At 50.3% G+C, this 19,921-nt stretch overlaps 1 protein-coding gene across 6 annotated transcripts in view; it reads right to left on the bottom strand.

Moving 5' to 3' along the window:
* Actn4 (actinin alpha 4) overlaps positions 1 to 19,080 on the bottom strand; it is a 65,252-nt gene extending 46,172 nt beyond the window's left edge. For 2 of the 6 annotated variants that reach the window (XM_040734575.1, XM_040734572.1), the window contains exon 1: positions 18,808 to 19,079. In XM_040734575.1, coding sequence (XP_040590509.1) covers positions 18,808 to 18,969 — 162 coding nt within the window. In that variant the 5' untranslated portion in view covers positions 18,970 to 19,079. Of the gene's footprint in view, positions 1 to 18,807 lie in introns of all 6 variants that reach the window. The other 4 variants (XM_040734574.1, XM_040734571.1, XM_040734573.1 and 1 more) reach the window with 3 other exon arrangements.
* Positions 19,081 to 19,921: the final 841 nt, after the last annotated feature.

The raw sequence follows: 19,921 nt of genomic DNA, 5'->3' as shown, positions 1-19,921 counted from the left end.
GAACTCTTTCCACACAGATCAAGAAGCCCTAAATTTCCATGTACTGAAGACCTCATGAGCATCGAGTCTTAGCTGTAATCACCTCTTGCTTCATTCAAGCTACCCGCTGAGTCTTCCTTGCTGGAACTAGCGAGCCAACTTTCCAAGAGACTTTCCAAAGTGGCCCAAAAGAACAAAATCCCAAGGCTCCAACCACGATAGTGTCAGCCCTGCTACTGTTTCCAGCCCATCAAAATGGTGCTAACCTCACCAACTTCTTGAGGCAACCCTGGGGTGCCCCCAATTGCACCAGACAGAACAAGAATCTGGCAGCAACCCAAGGCCAGCCATGGCAGCAGTGGTGTTTTGACACCACCACACTGGTCTTCAATGGCTCCTTCCCAGTCGGCATACACATGGGCTAAGTAAACCCAGCAAGCTCCAAGTATGGTCTACCTCCCTAGCAATCAATGCACTCCAGCAGCCACCAGGCCAGTAGGCCTTCCCTCGTATAAACTACCGATGGCCCTGATGAGGGACACCTAGAAACCCAAGCGGCCTTGCCAAGGTCATGCATCCTTCATGTCTAGATCTGCCTTTCATTCTTCTCTAGCAATAGCAACCCAAAGCAGGAACTAAAAGGGCCAGGTCTCAAAGTGAAACCACGCACTGAGCCCCAGACCCTCAGGGCCCAGCTACAGATCATGTATAAGGGTGGTAACCCTGAACCCCCCCCCCAAGATCCTTTCCCAACCCAGGGAGGTGGCATTAAGGGAACTGCACACATCAGTCAGCATGTGCTGAGCCAAAGCTTAAGTTCAAACCTACATAACCTAAACACTAATCCTTTAACTCACTGGTTCCTTTTCAGAGTCTAACTGCTACTGTGGCGGAGCTCATGAAGGCTGGCCTAGAACCCACTACTGGGGTGGCACTGGTGGCAGAGTGCCTGCCTAGCATGCCAGGGCCCCAGGTCTTCTCAGCATCCCCTCCCTCCCAATCTCTCCAGTCCTAATACCGCTTCTGAGTAAATGTCAGCTCGGGTGGAAAACACACACACACACACACACACACACACACACACACACACACACACACACACACTGCGCACGCACGCACGCACAATATGAACCACAGGAAACGTCCATGTTCTCTTGTTTAATGTTTAATCCTCACACTTCCTTCTAAATCTTTAGGAGGGGCATACTCTGTCTCCGGAACCTGCATTTGCTTCCGAGGTCCAGTTCTATCCAGCAGTAGACTGTGCAGAGCATGAAACGAGACACCGTATTGCAGGCATCTGAGTGACTGCCCATGGTTTGTCTGGAATTCAAAGGAAGCAGGCACTTCAAGAGGCAGGTCTCTCCTCAGCCAGGCCTGGTCTTAGGACTGCTTCTGCCATATAAATAGTCTGCCAGCTTGCATGTGTTGCGTTAATGTCTTTACACGGGGCTGCCTTGAGTTTATTTTTGTTGCTTTCATTTTAAGACTGTGTTTGTGTCTCTGTTAGACTTCCAGCCAGGGGGAAAATGACAAGATGCAAGGCTTGTCCTCTCCTCAGAGACAATCCAGACGGTTCCTGGAGGCACATGGAAGATTAACAACTTAAAGGTGCCAACTCACTGGCACTGTGTGGAAGTAGCGGATACATCCATCTAATTCTGTGTCGGGTTCCACCCTTCCCAATGCAGGAGTGGGCAGCCCTTCACTAGGCAGCCACAGATCCCAAAGCACCCAATGGGGGTCGGGTCGGGAAAGGCTTGTCTCTGAAAAAGTGGCATTTTGAGGAGTAAGAATAGTAACAGATTTTGGGTTTTTTTGTTTTGTTTTGTTTTTGTTTTTTCTTGTTGTTGTTTCAAGACAGGGCTTCTCTGTGTAGCTTTGGAGGCTGTCCTGGAACTCTGCTCTTATAGACCAGGCTGGTCTCGAACTCACAGAGATCCACCTGCTCTGCCTCCCAAGCACTGGGACTAAAGGTGTGTGCCACAACTACCTTTTTTGTTTTGTTTTTTAACTTAGAAAAACTGACCCCCTACCCCTTTTTGGTGGGGGACTTTTTTTTTTTTTGGTTTTGTTTTTAAGACCGGGTTTCTCCGTGTAGCCCTGGATGTTCTGAACTCCCTCTGTAGACCAGGCTGGCCTCAAACTTAAGAGATCTGCCTGCCTCTGCCACACACAGGCACACACCCCCACCCCTAGAACAATGATATCATCCAGGTTTGGGGTCCTTGGCAAGAATCACCAATATTGTTCACACTGAGTTTCCTGCAAAGGCTCTGAAGACAGGAAACCAGCCCTGTGCCTCCTCCGTCCCTTGCCTGATCTAAGCCATCCTGTCAGGGCAAAACAAAGACTTTTTGTGTTTTTCCCTTATAAGTAACTAACACACACACACACACGCACACACACACACACACACACACACACGCACACACACACACGCACACACACACACTTCCCTGCACTTTTAATGAGCACCTTAATTACAAGCTGAAGAATTAGATATATTTACAGATGACCTCATACTTGCTGTAATTAGCAACGTGAAAAGAGCTGGCATATCCCTATGCTGGTTCCTTCTCCTCCCCCACCCCAGTTCAGGGTAATTAGGAAGCTTGACCTCCCAAAACAAGGGCTCTGATCCAGGGAACCCCTCCCCGAGGAATCCTGCCAGAGAGGCTTGGCCCTCCCCTCTCCAGCCCAAAATGGATGCAGCTTCAGGAAGGTCTGACTTGCTCGGGATAATGATGCAGGAGAGGTGACAGATTTCTGAAGGGCCCCACTCTAAATGTTAACAAGTTTTAATTAACGCTGAAGATAATTTAACCCTGGCACAGTAAAGGGTAAGAAAACCGCTCATCTCAGAGGTGAGAAGTTGGGATCTACACGGTCCCCATCATGCAGAGGGCACGCTGGCTCCCACTGTACTTAAGTTTGTACTTAGTGTTCTGACGTGCAGACCCCACCACTGAGGCGCGCTGACTCAGGCTGCTGCTTCCCATGTATATATACTGTGTGTGTGTGTGAGCGTGCGCGCGGAGTATCAGCGGCCTCATTGGAAAGTGGAAGCAGGGTGGCCCTCCCCCAGGGCCCAGTCTGCTGCCTGTAACTCCCCCGCCTCCAGCCTCAGTCAGTTGTCACTCTGCTGTAACATTTTCCAAATTTGCTGTGGGCCTGCTCACTGTTAGGGGAGAGGCTGGGAGGCGGACATTCTCCTCATTCTTTTGCCTTATTAGGTTGTGGATTTGATTGCTTTTGGGGGGGACAGGGGCTAAGTTGAGGAATGGCATCAGGAAGTGACCCCAGGAAAGGGGGGGTTGGGAGGAAGGAGGAGATGAGCAGCAGGCGTGAGAAGTTCCTCACTGGGGGGGGGGGGTTGGGGAGACACAGTTCTACTAAGTCCTTGTTATCTGGGCACAGGCTCGCTCCTGTGGGCCTCATGGCCCCGTGTGCCAGCCTCTCTGGGCTGGTACTTGGGGGCTATCAGATCAGTGGGAAGCCTTCTTGTTTCAACAGCCCCTCGAAGGGATGGCTGTGGACTGCAAGGGGATGGGGTAGGGCCGTGGGATCTATTTATTTATTTATTTTCTTTAGAGGAAGGGAGCAGGTAGAGAACCTGGGGAAAGAGACTCTCGGTTGACATCAAACTTGGCGAGCTGCGCTGGTCATGGAGGAGTCTTGTTGGTACTGTCTATGGCTCATCCAGGCACAAAACTGTTCAGGACTTGAAAATCTGAAATAGGCAGTCAGCTCCCAGACAGCGAGGCCCAGATGAGCAGAGGACGGGGAGAGGGCTAGGCCCTGTTCAGGACTTGAAAATCTGAAATAGGCAGTCAGCTCCCAGACAGCGAGGCCCAGATGAGCAGAGGACGGGGAGAGGGCTAGGCCCTGTTCAGGACTTGAAAATCTGAAATAGGCAGTCAGCTCCCAGACAGCGAGGCCCAGATGAGCAGAGGACGGGGAGAGGGCTAGGCCCTGTCACTTGCAGCCCAGTGTGTGTCACCACTCGATGGAGGGTGTGCATGTGCAGCTGCCAGAAGGGTTCTAGAGCTCCCTGGAGAGAAGTAAAGGTAAAGGAGCCAGTGATGCTGGCTTCTCCACGGGGCTGCACGCGCGCTTCAACCCCTTCCTTCGTAGAGGAGGAGGCCGCAGCAGCAGACGCTACCTGGATGCAGCACTTACAACCTGCTTCTGATCACTTTTACCCTGTTTAATCATCAGAGTCCCCTGAGGTAAAGGTCACCCTTTCCTACAGAGGGCCAATGGCAGGGAAGTGGCTGGGGCGGGGTGGAGCTCAGGTCTCCCAAAGCTCTGGAGCAGCCTTCCCCTCCCCCCGCTCCGGTGCCCAGAGGAAGTGTGGACTGGGTATGGGACGTGCCCTCCCAAGGGGGTTCACCTCAGTGATGCCTCCAGGGTGCAAATGCTGCGGAGCCAGGAGACAGCTTGAATCCAGGTGCTATCTGAGCTGCCTCTTTTGTCTGGAGGTTACAGGACTAACATACCCACAGGAGTCTAGGTCCACCCAGTAAGTATTTCTTCTTGGTTAGCCTTGAACTTGGGACAACACCACCTCCACCAGCCTCCTGCCTCCTGCAAGAGTATTTTGCAACTTACTCCCAAGAACTTCTTTCAAAATGGGGGCTAAACAACATATTCTCCAACTACAAGCGTTTTTGATAGAACAGTCACCTCCCTAACGTCTCTGGCTTTCATGAAGGGGAGAAGGGGTACCTCATAAAGACTGTTAGGCAGCTTCAACCAGAGGCTTGAACAGGTGGAAAAGAAAACAGAAGCTGGCTGCGGAACAGTCTCCAGCCTCCGGACCTACAGAGACTATCTCAAACAAAGCAGGGCACTTGTCATGTTCCCAGCCCTCTGGAATGCTCTACACAAGCCTACCAATGCCAGGTAGAGGAAGAAAAGGATGCAGGGTGCTACCAGATAACTGATACAGGGGTTTCTGCATCATCAGCAGGGGAGGATGCTACTTGGACAAAAGGGACAGCTAGTGGCACTTCTCTCCCACTGGGCCACAACACAGCCTAAAGATGTCAGTATATGAGAGCTCATCAAGGGCACTGCAGTCTCCGAGTCACATATTTGGCCATGAGCAACTGAATTTATTTTTTGGGGGGTGGTTATCAAGACAGGGTTTCTCTGTGTAGTCCTGGCTGTCCTGGAACTCACTCTGTAGACCCTGAACTCAAGAGATCCGCCTGCCTCTGCCTCTGCCTCCTGAGTGCTGGGATTAAAAGCACCATGCCAGGCTCCGTTTTGTTTCTAATTTTTCTGAGACAGTGTCACATGTAGTCCAAATTCACACTATAGTGACCTCACTACGAAGCTGAGGATGACCTAATCTTCCTACATCTCCTAAGCACCAGGATCACACATGTTCATCATCTTGCCTGGCTTGCTGACACCCGTGAAGGATGACTGAAACCAGCCCCAACTACATAGTGAATTCCAGAATAAGGTTAACCTAGCTGTGTAAAAAAACCACAGGCAGCCAGAGCAGATCCCTACCAGGGTTTGGCCACCTGTAACACCTGTAAAGGTAAGAGGACCACACAAAGACTTGAATTCAGAGCCTGGGGACTTGCTAATCAGAGGGTTCCAAACACAGCTGAGCTAACGCATGCACGGCACTGCACCCCTCACACCTGAAGCTCCCCCAAAGGCAACGCTCATCAGGAGAAGCACTGTTTGAGAGAGCCCCCACCTTGTCACTCACCTCCTTTATGAACAAGTCCATGGCTGACCCCACCTGCCCTCAGTCACCCTTCCCTTCCAGGGCTCAGCTAGAGTGCTGTGGGCTTGTTGGGGTGCAGGCAAGTGCTGTGGGCTTGTCGGGGTGCAGGCAAGTGGCCTTCTGCGGTCTCATGTAGCTTTGCTACACTGTGAGCTCCTCGAGAGCATGGGCCGGGTCTCCGGTTTCTCTCATACCCCAAAGGCTCTGCATGGAGCTCCACTCAGCAGAGAGAGAGGCCCAGCAAGGGCTGCTGCTTGGCCCTGGCGGTCATGTTTCTACCTGAGTACTGGACTCCAGGACCCATGAAGCCCCAACTCAAGTTACACAAGAAGCTGGTTGGCTATGAAATATAGACCTACTCTGTAGTCAGTGGTCCCTTTCAAAACCCCTCTTTCGTTTTATAATAATGAAACATAGCTTTCCACCCCCCCCCCAAAAAAAAAAACAAAGCAAAGCCTTTCTACCTGCAGCAGTAGCCTGGAGCAGGCTCAGAGAGCATAAATATATAATAAGCCACCACCACAGAGACTGCAGCTGTAGCTTGCGCTATGGGGAGGACACAATGGACTCTGACACTTACCATTTGTCATAGCCTTTTTGCCCACTCTCAATCAATTTTATCTAGAGGAAACTTTATTTTCACATTTTAAGGAATGAAAACTAATACACCCACCCACACACACACACACACACAGCTACTAAAAGATTTAACAAGTCCCATGGGTACTCTGCCAACAGAGGAAGAACTGCACTGTGTTCTCTCTGGCTGAGCCACTAGGACACCATGGGACTTGACTGCTCCTTTGGCTTCTGATGACAGGGAGATGTTTCCTGTAGGATCTCCTTGGAGGTCAGGGCGAATTCAAACCCATGTTCACAGAGTATCCAGAACGTACCTTCTCCCTCGGGTATTAGTATGCTCACCAAGCTGTCTCTGCTCCTCCCTCCTGAGTAAAAGCCACAAAACCAGCCAGACAAGCTGAGTCTTTAAATATGCAGCCATGAACCCATCGAGAAAAGTGGAGTGCGGAGATGGAATCACCCATGTCTGTCTCTTTCTGTGAGCTGCAGGAACCCTAGAGCCAGCAAGCCAGAGGAGGCAGGAAGACACGGAGGGTGGAAAGGGCCTAGAAGAGCTCTCTTAAAGATGAGGCTCCACAGATTTGCAAGATGGGTAAAGTCACCACGTCTGATGACCCCAGAATCCACGGGGGTGGAACGGTGATCTCCAGGGCATGGTGACACATGGCTGATTCCTAGTAGTTGAGAGATGAAGGCAAGAGTAGATGACAAAGTAAGACCCTGACCCAGAAAGCCAATAGTTAGTAACAACAAGGAAACAGGCTTCAGGCTTCAAGAGACTAAAGCCTTTAATGGAGGAAAAGATGCTCTGTGGCATCTTACCAAGTATAAATGGCCTCTTGACGGGAAGGGGACTGGGCCTGCTCACGAGGTAGACGTTAGGTGCAGAGTCGTACTACAAAGTAAATGAGCACATGGTGCTATAAATCTCCAGACTCCAAGTCACCCAGGCCTTAATCAGACACAGGTGCCTGCTGCAGCAGTGATCAGAGAGATAATTGAAGCCTTTGTTCACTTTACTGCCATTCAGTTTGGGGGTTCCCACTTCAGAAGTCAGTTCTGGTTTGGCTCGTCTGGGGAGCCCAGGAGGAAAGGCTGCCAAAGCTCTGAAATCTACCATGCCCAAGCCTTGGCCTTCTTCCTGTCCTGGGAGGGAGGGGGGTCCCACTGTAGGGAACAGCTACAACACCCTCTTCAGAGACCGTCTCTCCAGCAAAAGCAGCACCTGTCCTCTTTCAGAGCTACCCCACCCTCTAGAGGACAGGACAGTTCAGTAACAAGACCATAATAACCCAGACAGACAGCCACACCTTTGCTCAACACTGGGTTACACCTGGCTTAGACCTCCATGGACGCTTTCCTGAATTTGTTACATTGTTTATTTGAGCTAAACACATCGTTTTCATTTCCTTTTTTGAGGCAGTCTCTCTTAGCCTAGGCTGGTGTTGAACTTAGGATTCTTAACTTCAAATTCCTCAGTGCTTAGATTAAGGAGATGTCACTCAGCCCAATCCAGGGGTCCACTGCTGCACACGTGCTGTGAGGTTAAAATCTACTTCAGGATTATGTGCTGCCAGTCCACAGTGTACCAAAGTGAAATGTTAGCTGCCATTAGTGTATAGTACATACTCCAACCTGGAGTCACCTGTCTATTCTGTATGTGTCCACACTAACCTGTCAGTACATGTGGAAGCCAGAGGCTGACTGACACTGTGCCGTCTTCTTCAATTTCTTCTCCGCCTGCTTTTCTGAGAATTTTTTGTGTATGTGTGTTCTGTGTTCACCTCATGCCTGAGTGCCCAGAGAGACAGAGACAGACACAGACAGACAGACAGACAGACAGACAGACAGACAGACGTGTGTGTTCACCTCATGCCTCTGAGTGCCCAGAGGTCAGAAGAGGGTGTGTGGAACCCTGATCCTCTACTAGAAGTACATGCTTTTAACCACCAAGCCACCTTGCCGGTCTTATTTTTGAGATGGTCTCTCACTGAACCTGGAACTCATTGATTTGACTACAATCGCTGGCCGGTAAGCCCCTAGAATGTGCCTGTCACCCTGTGCACATGTACCTTGTGGTTACAGACATGTTACCATGGCCGACTTTGACATGTGTGAGAGGGACCCCAGGCCCTCATGGCCATGCAGCAGGCATTTTGCTCACTGGCCCAAGTCCGCAGACCCTCACCTTCTGTACTTACATGCCTAGTGTCCTTCTCCACCAATCTCCAAGGCGATTAAGAACATATAGAATGAGATGGAAAATGGCCTGCATTTAGTCTTCTGATATTGTTAGTGGTCACACACCAAACCCAAAACAGTCCCCAAAGGCCCTGGACTTTTGACAAAATTGAACCCATTAGAGCCTGAACTGCTGCTATGCCTCAGAAATCTCATGTTTCAACTATGCTTGGAATGTTTGATAGGAACAGGCATTTATTTTTAGGCAAGAAAGTTGTCTCCTAAGCTAACCCTACAGAACAGGCCGTATTTGGCCAAGACTGCCTTGGACTTGTTTATCAGAAAGGCTCAGAATTTTCTCAAGTCTAAGGCAATACCAGTGACCTGTACTTTTTCTATCCTTACAGTCAAAGCTTGCTCTCCGATGAGTCTTGGGGTCCTGAACTTTCTTCCGCCAGTGGACCCCCCCCACCACTGAGTTATGAAAGCTGGGCATGGTGGCCTATAACCCAGCACATAGGCTGAGGAGGAGGACGGGCAGGAGTTCGAGGCCAGTGTACACTATGTAGTAAGCGGGTCAGTCAGGCTTCTGTACAAGGGCCCTGTCTCAAAATAAGGAGAGGCTGCCAGGCTAGAGTGCGGCACAGTGGCGGTCTGCAGATCATTCATGAGATCTTGGATCTAATCTCTAACATGTGTATTTTTTTTTTAAGTTTTAAGAAGTGGCCAGGGCAGGTGTGGGCTGGGGGGGGGGAGGGGTCTCCAAACATCTTTTATTCTAAATACTCTGAAAGCAGGGGCAGGCAGATCTCTTGAGTTCTTAGTAAGCCTGGTCCACATAGCAAGTTCCAGACTAGCTGGACTACACAGTGAGACCCTGTCTGAAAAGGGTGTGAGAAGAAGTGGCTAAGAAGGCCCTCTCCCCACTGGTGTAGGTATTTCCTGACCACCCCACCAAGAGCCACAGGGCTGGGTGACTAAAGTCAACATCTCTGAGAAAGACATCTTGATACAGGCCATTCTGTTTTACAGAATGTCAAATCTACCACAGTCTTGGCAGCACAGTTCAAATGATCCACAAAAAAAAAAAAAAAAAAAAAAAAAAAGTAGCTGCCTCACAATCCTGGTGATGTTTACTGTCTGGACACCTTCCAGGACTTGAAAATCTGAATCATGACTGGTTCACAGACAGCCTGTAAGAAGGGCCAATTCATCAGACCGCCCTTGAACCAGCCTGGCAAGCCACTGCTTCCAGACATTTTGAATTCTGAAACTGGGTTTACTTCATAGGCCCAAACTAGATTATGTTAAGTCTTAAAGTTAGAGTCTTAAAGAAAGGGGCAACAAAGAAAACCGACCCTTTCCAAAGCCAGCCATGTCGGCAACAGCCAGAGCCGCGCTTGGGTATTGTAGTTTCATCAGGAGTTTAATGAGCCATGCATCTTAAGGGAGAGGAGGGGCATTCTCAGAGCTGGAAGGATGTGGAGCTGTTTTGGTTTTGTTTTTTTGTTTTGTTTTTTGTTTTTGAATCGTGCTCTTTATTTGCTCTGGGGGTTTGATGGGAACTTTAAGGTTTTAATTGTGTTTGTGAAAGCAGGCAGGGGTGGGGGTAGCTCAGGGGTACATATGGGATGTCCTGGGTTCCGCACAGCCCTGAAACAACACAAGGCCACATTGCTGAAATTCCAACTCTAAAGCTTAGAGAAAACATGCAGACCCTAGAGGCCGCAGAGCCACCAGCTGCTATGCACACCCCTTATCAACAAGGTAGACAGGCAGCCCAACTTCTCTTTTCTGGTCAGGGAACAGAGCCACTCAGGCCCCTACTAGGGATGGCTACTGTGCAAGGCATGAGGTGTTTTCCTGTGAGACCACCTGGTAGTGTCTTTCTGCCCAGGGGCCCCTGGGTGTGGCACCCTCCCAAATAGTAAGCATGGGTTTCCATGGTGAGAGCAACGAAATACCTTTTTCACACCAGACTTAGACAAGAGTGCTAATGTGCTAATCTTACACACACACATACACACACACACACACACACACACACACACACACACACACACACACACACGAGACACTAACTGGAGCCAGTTTCCAGCACTGCCTTTGGCCTATGGTGATCAAAGGTCTGTCTGTCATTCCGATATCTGAGCAGAAGACCCACCACTCCTCTTCCTGCCTGTGACACGCCCTCAAGCAACCCTGCCTGCCCCTCTGGTCATGGCTGGATGCTAAATCACTTTTGTAAGCTTCCTTTCATGATGTTGTCTAACCTCAAATTGGCTTCCTCTACCATGGCGGGGAGGGAGGGACACACCATTTCACTAGCCGCTGTCCCTCCCTCCGCTGTCACAGGCGTTTTAAAAGCTGCACTCTAGAGCAACTCTGTACCTTGTGTAATTTGGGATTCAGGAGGAGTAAGCCTGGCTATCTACGATCCTCATACTCAGAAAGAAAACCCACTAGAAAGCTAGTGGCAGACATCACTCAGCCCCACACCTTTGAGGGAAAAACTTTAAAAAGCATTAAACAAACCACAATGTCGCCTTTCTTTCTGTCTGCAGCAAAGACACAAATGCTATTGTACTGCTGGAGTCCCAGCACCCCGGTCAGTCATTGCGACACCATCACAAGGATATTTCCCAAGATGACTTCACTGTGTTCCTCGGGGCAGTAACCGCCACTTCCAACTACTGCTGCCCCACATCCATGCTTCTACTAGAAGACAAAGAATCTTTCTGCGCCAATGTTTGGAAGAAAAACATTTTGGTAAGGCTTTCTTAGCTCCACAGGAGCACCACCTCCCTTTTAGACAGCAGTATGCTTTACTAATGGCGGTGGCCAGGCTTCCAGCAGACGTCTAAGGAAACTGGAGCCCTGAAGAGAAGCTATGTGTAGAGCAAGTGACAGCACACGTTCATTTTTTTTTATTTATTTTTATTTCGTGTGCACCGGTGTTTGGCCTGCACACATGTCTGTGTGAGGGGGTCAGAAGCCCTGGACTGGAGTTACAGAGTTGAGCTGCTTGTGTGGGTGCTGGGAAGTGAACATGGGTCCTCTGAAAGAGCAGCCCGCGCTCGAAGCCATCTCTCAGGTCCCAGACAATTGACACTCTTATATTTATAGCAGGGTCTGTAATTGTAACACTCAGAAAGCAGATGCCCGAGCATGATAGTTTGAGGCCCTCCCACTGTTACATCATAACCCTGTCTCAAAAGACCAGGACGGAGTTTGGCGGTAGCAAATCTGTTTGGAAAGCAATGTCCTGGGTTTCAGCCCCAGCATGGAATAAACTGGGCATGGCAGCACATGCCCATAGCACCAGGGAGGGAGGCAGAGACAGGAGAATCCCAGAGTTCATCCTCAGCTACATATTGAGTTTGAGACAGCCTGGGCTACACCAGAGCCTGTCTCAAGAAGAAAAGCAGAAAACAAAATGGGAAGAGGGGAGTTGAGCAAGGATGAATCAAGGGGATCCAATCCTAAGCAAATCTGGCGGGACAGTCCAGGGACTGAGTATTCCTGGGTGAGTCACTGCTCTGCCCACTTCCGGAAATGTTTCTGGGGTCAGATGAGATAAAGTTTTTCCGAGTGCAGCAGGCACACAGAGATGTGCGGGATTGTCCATATCCTCTGTGCAGCCTTCAACTACATGGAGGTTACTCCCTTCGAGTCACCGCTAACCTGGTGACTTCACAGAAGCCATGTGGGTCTTCAGTACCTGCTAGGGGTCTTCAGTACCTGCTAGCACGTAAAGCTCTCTGCACAAAGGGAGCTGGCCTTGGGCCAGGCCCCCAGGGAAGGAATAGTACCTTGCTGGAACCTAACATTCTTTTTGTTCTCCATGAATTTATTTTTACAGTTTCCTTTATTTATGGCCGGGGAAACCAAATCTATCAGGCACCATACCGATTTCCCCTTTTTAAACAAGGGTTTTAGTCCCAAACACGGTGGTGCACACCTTTAATTCCAGCACTCAGGAGGCAGAGACAGGTGGATCTCTGTGAGTTCAAGTCTCATGTAGCTCAGGCAGCCAAGGAAGACATTTAACTCTTCCTCCCTACCCCTCCACTTCCCTAGTAACGGAATTATAGGCATGTGCCACCACTTCCGGTTTTCCATTTATTTTTGGTTTTTTATTTACTTTCTTTGAGACCGGGCTTCTCTGTGTAGCCCTGGCTGTCCTGGAACTGCCTCAAGTCTCTCAAGCGCTGTGATTAAAGGTGTGTGCCACCAATACTGGCTCAATTTATTTTTAAAACCTAAAAAAGTTCAAGTTGACTTTAAAATATCCGTTAAGTACATATGGTAAAGATAGGTATGGAAGTGTTTAGCAGACAGAGATAAATGCAGAGACTACGGGAGTCAGTCCCTCTGTGGCCATCCCCACCCCACCCCAAGCTATTGGTTAGGGGATGTGGGGGGGTGGGAAAGGACATTCCAAGAACAGGAGCAACTGGAAAATAGTAAGGTCAGTCAGCAGCTTTTCCTTTCTTTTTAAAGCTATTTATTAACTTTATTTTATTTGCATTGGTATACATTGGTACAGAAGGTATCAGATCCCCTGAAACCAGAGTTACAGACAGTTGTGAGCTGCCATGTGGTTGCTGGGAATTGAACCCCAGGTCCTCTGGAACAACAGCCAGTGCTCTTAACCTCTGAGCCATCTCTTCAGCCCCTCAGGTAACATTTCAATACATTATAGGTAAGGAAAAGGACACCAGCCTCCCCAGCACTATGGTTCAAACTAAAGACAACCAAGTTCCATCAACCAGCTTCCGAGGACTTTCTGCCTCTGCTGTTTACAAGAAAGAGACGGGTGTGAAAAATATAACCAAGGGGGGGGGGGGCATAGCATCAAAATGTTGCAGGGGCTTTTCTAATCCCAGGGAGAATGCTCCTGGGCTAATTACACTACCAAAGCCCTCACATCAGGACACCAAGTTTATTATCTATACAGGGATGCTCCTTTCTGGCAGAGCCCCCCACCCATGGTCTACCCCAACTCCCCTTTAAAAAAGCCAGCTACAACTGAAAAATATTGTTTCTCTTTGAGTCTTTGAATTTAGACTCCAGATACCTGGGCAAGAGACTAAAATGTTGCTCATGAACTTTCTCGAAGAAGTGTTAAGTGCTGTTCTGCCACTTTCCGATATTTTCTAACAAAGTTGGCAGGATACATTGCCAACACTGTAACTATATTTCCTTATAACTGTTCTTTGATGTTCGGACCAAACCGAAGGGACTCTAATCTTGAGCTCTCGAACTACCCAGGAAAGAAAGGCTTCTTTCTCTAGTCCAGGGAAGACAGCTTCGCATCTGCCTCCATCTCCACTTTAATAGGTCAGTGGTTCAGTTACCTTGGCCACAGAATTGCCAAGTTGCTATCATCGCCAGCCTCTCATTTCCATGAGAAAGGGAGAGAAAAGAAACCTTTAACAAGGTAATATGAGTGTTTTTGTTATTCTGTAACGCTAAACACATAAACAAAGGCAGCGGAAGGAAACTGATGGAACGGAGCTGAACTCTGAGAACAGGGACACGGAGAGCAAATGAAATAAGGATGAGCAGGTGAGATCAGCATTTTGACATTTCGCCTATTCAGAAAACCTGAATGAGCAAGTGGGACAGCAAACAGCTATCGGCTCTTTCTCTCCCCTTCAACATAGCAGCAGCAGCGGCAGCAAGGCAATGTTTTTTTCCTAAGATCTGATCAAAGGCTTGTGCAATTCCCAGCACACTATAAATCAGATGACAAAAGCCTAGAGTGTTCATCTTAACAGCCTCAAATTCCTTGGGCCTTCCCAAACTCATGCTTTTTTGGCTCCCTCCTCCCGGCCGTTAGACAGCTCTGCCAGATAACCTATACTACCCACTCACTTAACTCTGGAAAGACTGCTGTCTGGCCAGACTTGGCCATGAGTTGAGTTGAAATGGCAGGACTCTCCTTACCTGTGTGTTGGGGTAGACTTGAAATCCAAGACTAGGCCCTGCTTCCCTGCCAGGTGATGAAGTGAATATGTTAAGTGTGAGGATGTATTTTAATTGATCTCCCCGATAGCCCGTGGATGGGAAGACCAAACATCACAGCCTCACTCCTTGGTGGGCTTTTTGTTGCTGTTTCAGCCTCCTGCCTCACCTCAGCACTCCAAATGCTGGGGTCACCAGCGTGGGCTTTGGTGTTGAACTCTCCTGGGTTGTTTTTTCCCACTAACACTTTCACCCGACTTTCCCCACAAGGTCAGCAATTGGCCACCACTAAATGAAAGCTTTTTAGCATGACTTCTAATTGGAGAATGAGTCAGTTCCCGCTGCCAAAGAAGCCTCCCAGTTGATCTCAGAAGCTGGAACCAGAGAGGGTGTTGCAAAAGGTAAAAGGCAACCCCTGGTCCACACCCTAGACTGCCTAGGATTAGGTCAAGTGGTAGACGCCACTCCAGGGCCACAACCAGGTCTCAACACTCAACTAAATGTGAAAGAGCCTACCCTCCCAGCAACTTTCATTTCTTTTTCTTGCTTTTAAACTAGAATCATAGCTGGGTGGTGGTGGCAAAAGCCTTTACTCCCAGCACTCGGGAGGCAGAGGCAGGCGGATCTCTGTCTGTGAGTTCCAGGCCACCCTGGTCTACATGTGTGAGTTCCAGCACAGCCTCCAAAACAATACAGAGAAACCCTATCTCGAAAAACAAAACCAAAAAACAAATAAACTAGGTAATCATGTCATACCGCCCGTGCTGGCAGGCCCTAAACTTGAGATCTGACTCAAGATCCTGAGTGCTGGGGCTTAGAGGAGAACACACATTTTCCAGGAGGCTGGAAGAACAGGAGGACACTGGCAGCTGGGGTCGCTTCCTAATCTTTTCTCCCAACAGGGCACATAGCACATGCTCACCCAGCTCTAATACTCATTTCCAGAGGGCAACCAGTCTGCTCACTTTTTTTGTATGTGTAAGTATGCTGTTCCGTTTTGAAAGCCGCGAAGGAGCTGTTAGTCTTAGCCAGCTCCGTAGTGGAGCAATTAGAGTAATGGAGCAAAATACCAGATGGCTACTTTGGGGTCCAAAAGAAAATGGAGGGTGACTTACAGAAAAACAAAACACTATCAGAACTTTCAAATAATTAACTCGCATTTAATACAGGCTGAGCCAAAGGTCAGGGTCTAACCCCGAGGTCCATAAACAATGGTGTGCCAATGAACACTCAGAACAAGGTGTTTCCTCTTGCTGTGAGAGGCAATTTGGGGGTAACTCTCAGAGAACTCACCCTTTCCACGGGAGCAGGAGATGTTACCGAAGCCACTTTAAGAAAGTGGTCCACAGCCACACCATCCTAAGTAAGGGTCGGGTCTACTTAGTACTTGCAAGGAACAACTAGGAAAAGGAACTAGAGACACTCTTAACTGCTCAAGAGTTTGCTTACAGAGGCCTGAAGTTCCAAGCTATTCAGGAGACTGAGGCACATGGACCACCTGCACCCTGGATTCAGGGAAAGCCTGTACATAAACCTAGACTGAAACAATACTACTAAAACCTTTTTAAAGACCAGGTCAGTCACCCGTCCCCCCAGTGTTCAAGGATACCCCATGAACACCTGTTGCATAACCTCCATCTTGATAATGCCTTGGGTATAGGGGCCCCTAGAATTTAGAGCAAATGCTTTCCAGATAAGATACACACTCTTGACTTGGGTCAATTCCTGCTTCAGCTGTTCTGGCCACAGAATTTTAGAGTGTGTCAGCAGGTATGTCCAAGACTGTCACTCTCCTTGTGCCAGGAGGGCCTACCTGCCTTGGAGAGGCAAGAAAGGCAATCTGTCATTCACAGTCACAAAAGTTGCACTGGAACATGGGAGAGGCATAGCCACGAAACAAAAGAGGAAAGTCCTAGCAATCCCACTGGGGGTTGGGCTGGGGCTCCTGCAAGAAGGAAAAAGGTACCTACTGATATATGACTCCTTCCCCCACAGCACCCATGCGGGACAGGGTGCAGAGGTGAAGCAATACTTTTCCCCTAAAGGACAGCTAAGTGTAAATATTTGCTGGAGTGGGTTATAAAGCAAGCTCACTAGAGCCAGGCCTCACAGAGCAGTCCGAGGACGCTATGAGCCACCCTGGCCGTCAGCCTTTCCCAGACGGAAAGGAAGGATCCAGGAAGGAGCAGGGAAGAATGACCCAGGGGCTCTGGTTACCGCCAGGGCCCGGAAGCACACCAGCCTCACCACGAGCACTCCCAAAGCACACACCCTTGCTGCCTCAAGAGCGGGGTACAAGAACCGAGGCACAGGAGGTGGGTGGAAAGATGTGGAAGGGGGGGTGCCCTACTCATATCATCCAAGAAAAAAAAGGGGGGTGGCACATCATCCTAAACATTAGAAAAGAAAGATCCAAGACATTCTCAAAGCCGATGCTGTAACCCAGTTTCCTTCCAACTTTCCGAGTCTCTTGGCAACTTCCAACCCTTTCCAATCCGTCATGGCCTTAGGCAATAAATTACTGTTGGGATCCAGACTAGATCTCCCCTTCCATTCAAACTATGTTCCCTCATCAGCTATCAACACACCCACTGTCCAGTAAAAAGGTGAGAGACACCACTGCGACCTTCCACCCATCAGAACTGCTCACAACATTCAAGCTGAGGTTGGTGACTGAGTCAAGGTTACACCAGGCCTCGCCTCAGGCTACCCAGGCAACAACAGCTCCTTCCAACACTGCCCCTCCAGACTGGGTGACTAGGCCCAGACACACAGCACCAACTTCCTGGAGTCTGCCCCCAGGGGGATCTGGGAAAATGTCACCAAACCAGCTCTCTCTAATGTCCTCAGGGTCCCGCTCCCAAAGTCCCAACTCCATGCATATCCCCTTGGCAGTCACCAAAAGACGCCCTTCTGAACACCTCCTTTTTATACATGACATTGCCCTAAGAAATCCTGTTCCAGCTGTCCCACAGATACCTACAATTTCCTGGGAGAAGTTCTTCTCTATCAAGAAATCTGGTCTGATGAAAACAGTCTCCAGAACCCATTTTTACCCCACCCATTTTGAGCATATCTTGCAGACTCACTCCTCCAGCCTGGGCCAAGGTCAGCCCACAGAGGGTCCTCCAGGTAACGCCAGCACCTGCCCCAGCTCCTGGGACTTCACAATTGGTACCACCTCTCCAGGCTTAAGTGGACACCTCTTCAGGACACTTGGTCTGTCCAGCAGCTGGGACCCCCACCCTCTGGTTTTCCAAGATGCCACAATAAAGGGCCCATTTGCTCTTTTTCCTGACATTCACCTTCGTCAGTACAATTAGGGCCGATGACAACAATCTATTTTTTTTTCTCCTAGCAACCTGTCTTGTCCACCTCAAGGAACAGGTGCCTGAGGTTTCCAGGATGGCAGCTAACCAGATGCTTCTTCACCCACACCTTCCACTGAGCGTGAACCCACCAACTCCGGACTCTCCCGCTCCCCCACACCTTCCCTTGTCAGCAGGAAGAAACCAGACACGACCAGTGTGCATATACCCAAAGAGTCTGGGATGCTATGGTAAAACCTTTGCCCCAGCCCCCGGCATCCAGATACCCAAAGAGTCTGGGATGTTAAGGTAGAGGGTCCACCCAAACCCCCTCCCCCATCCCCCTTCAAACCCTGCTGCATCTCAGAAAGCCCGCCAAATAATGACCCATCCCCCAGAGGTGCTCAAGACCACTCCCACAGGGTATTTAAACTGCCCCCCAGAAAACAGACCGGTGGTTTTTCCGGTCTCCCTTCCCCTTCTCTCTGGGGGGCTGGAAGGCCATTCGGGAGTGTTGCATCCATTAAACATGGGCTCTAATTCGTCTTGATTTGGGTTGTGCATCGGCGGAGAGGCTTATCCGGCTATAGAAACTTTACAGCCTGACCTCCAGACCATCTCCACACTGGGGTTCCAAACCCCCCCAATGCCCCAACACAACCCGGGCTTCCCAGTTCCCTTCCTGGACCCAGCTGCTTGCCTGGGCCCTACCAACCCTCCCTCTGACCCTGCAATCCCGCCTTAAAACCCAGTTCTATTTCAATCTCTCGAACCATCTCGGGTGCCCCAGTTCCCCGCCCAGCCTTCCACAGTCTCGGGCAGGTTTCCCGTGTATCATACCTGGCCGCCGCCGCTTCTTGTTTTTGTTTTTCCTTCAGATTGCCAATTGCTTCCTCAACCTTTGCTATCCCTCTCCGGGACTCCAAATCCCTTCCCGGTCCCGCCAACTGTTCGGAGCCCCCTCCCTCCAGCGCCTCCCCGACCCCCTCCCCCCCCCGCAGGACGCCACCCAGCCCGGCCCGCGAGGCCACGCACCTTGCGCTGCTGCTTCTCCCAGGCCGGGTCCAACAGCAGGTCCCGGTCCCAGTCATCCTCCTGGGCCATGTAGTCGCCCATGCTGCCGCCGCCGCCCGCGCCATTGCCGCCGCTGCTCGGGCCGTACTGGTACGCCTGGTTCGCCGCGTGGTAGTCCACCATACCGCCGCCTGTCGCTATCCCGCCAGCCGGTCCGCTCCCGCCTCAGCTCCCGCCCCTGTGCCGGAGCCTCCGACTCGGACGTCGCTTCAGCTGCTTTTAGCCCGCCCAAGCCTGCCGCCTGCGCAGTACACCCGCGACGCCTGCGCACTGAGCCGCCGCCGCCGCCGCCCTCCCGCGCGCGCGCACCCGAGGAGCCCGGCGCGACCCCGTGCGCTCGGCGCCTGCGCACATCACACCTCCGGCCGCCCGCCTAGCGTGGGAGCCTAGGCGCTTCTCTCGCGTGAACGCGCGCGTCGCCCTCCCCCCCCCTCCCGGGGGTGGGTGGGCGGGGCCCAAGTTATGAATGATTCATAAGGCGGGGCCCGTCATCCGGCTTTAACCTGTTCCGGGGTGGAATGTGCTCCCGTTCAGCCATTCAGACATAATCAGGATTTATTAGCTGCCCACTGTGTGCGAGGCTGCGTTTTTTATGCCTTGGCACTAAAGAAGTCAGGAAAAGCCCCCCGTGTAACTAGCTTCTAGAAGCCCTGCATGAAGGGACACGGGGCCTCTGTTCTCAGGAAGGACATAGCATGTTTGGAGCCAGCCTGGGTTATATAGGGAGACTCCTGTCTCAAATTAAATAAATGGTCAAGCTTAAGGGAATGGTGACAAGTATCTGTGATTCCAGCACTTGGGAGGTGTGGGCAGGGGGATCAGAAACTCAAGGCCAAGCCGGACTTTAATCCCAGCACTCGGGAGGCAGAGGCAGGCGGATCTCTGTGAGTTTGAGACCAGCCTGGTCTACTGAGCGAGTTCCAGGACAGCCAGGACTGTTCCACAGAGAAACCCTGTCTCAAAAAAACAAAACAAAATAAATAAATAATAATAATAATAAATTTTATAATTGGCTAGACTATAAAGTCTTCAGAGTAAGTTTATGGAAAACAGGTATTTAAAGAAAATTGTGGAA

Source organism: Mesocricetus auratus, unplaced genomic scaffold (genome assembly GCF_017639785.1).
Source record: "Mesocricetus auratus isolate SY011 unplaced genomic scaffold, BCM_Maur_2.0 Super-Scaffold_100038, whole genome shotgun sequence".
Taxonomy (NCBI): domain Eukaryota; kingdom Metazoa; phylum Chordata; class Mammalia; order Rodentia; family Cricetidae; genus Mesocricetus; species Mesocricetus auratus.
The sequence above is the reverse complement of the archived record's forward strand: the minus strand, read 5'-3'. Positions and strand labels throughout refer to the sequence as shown.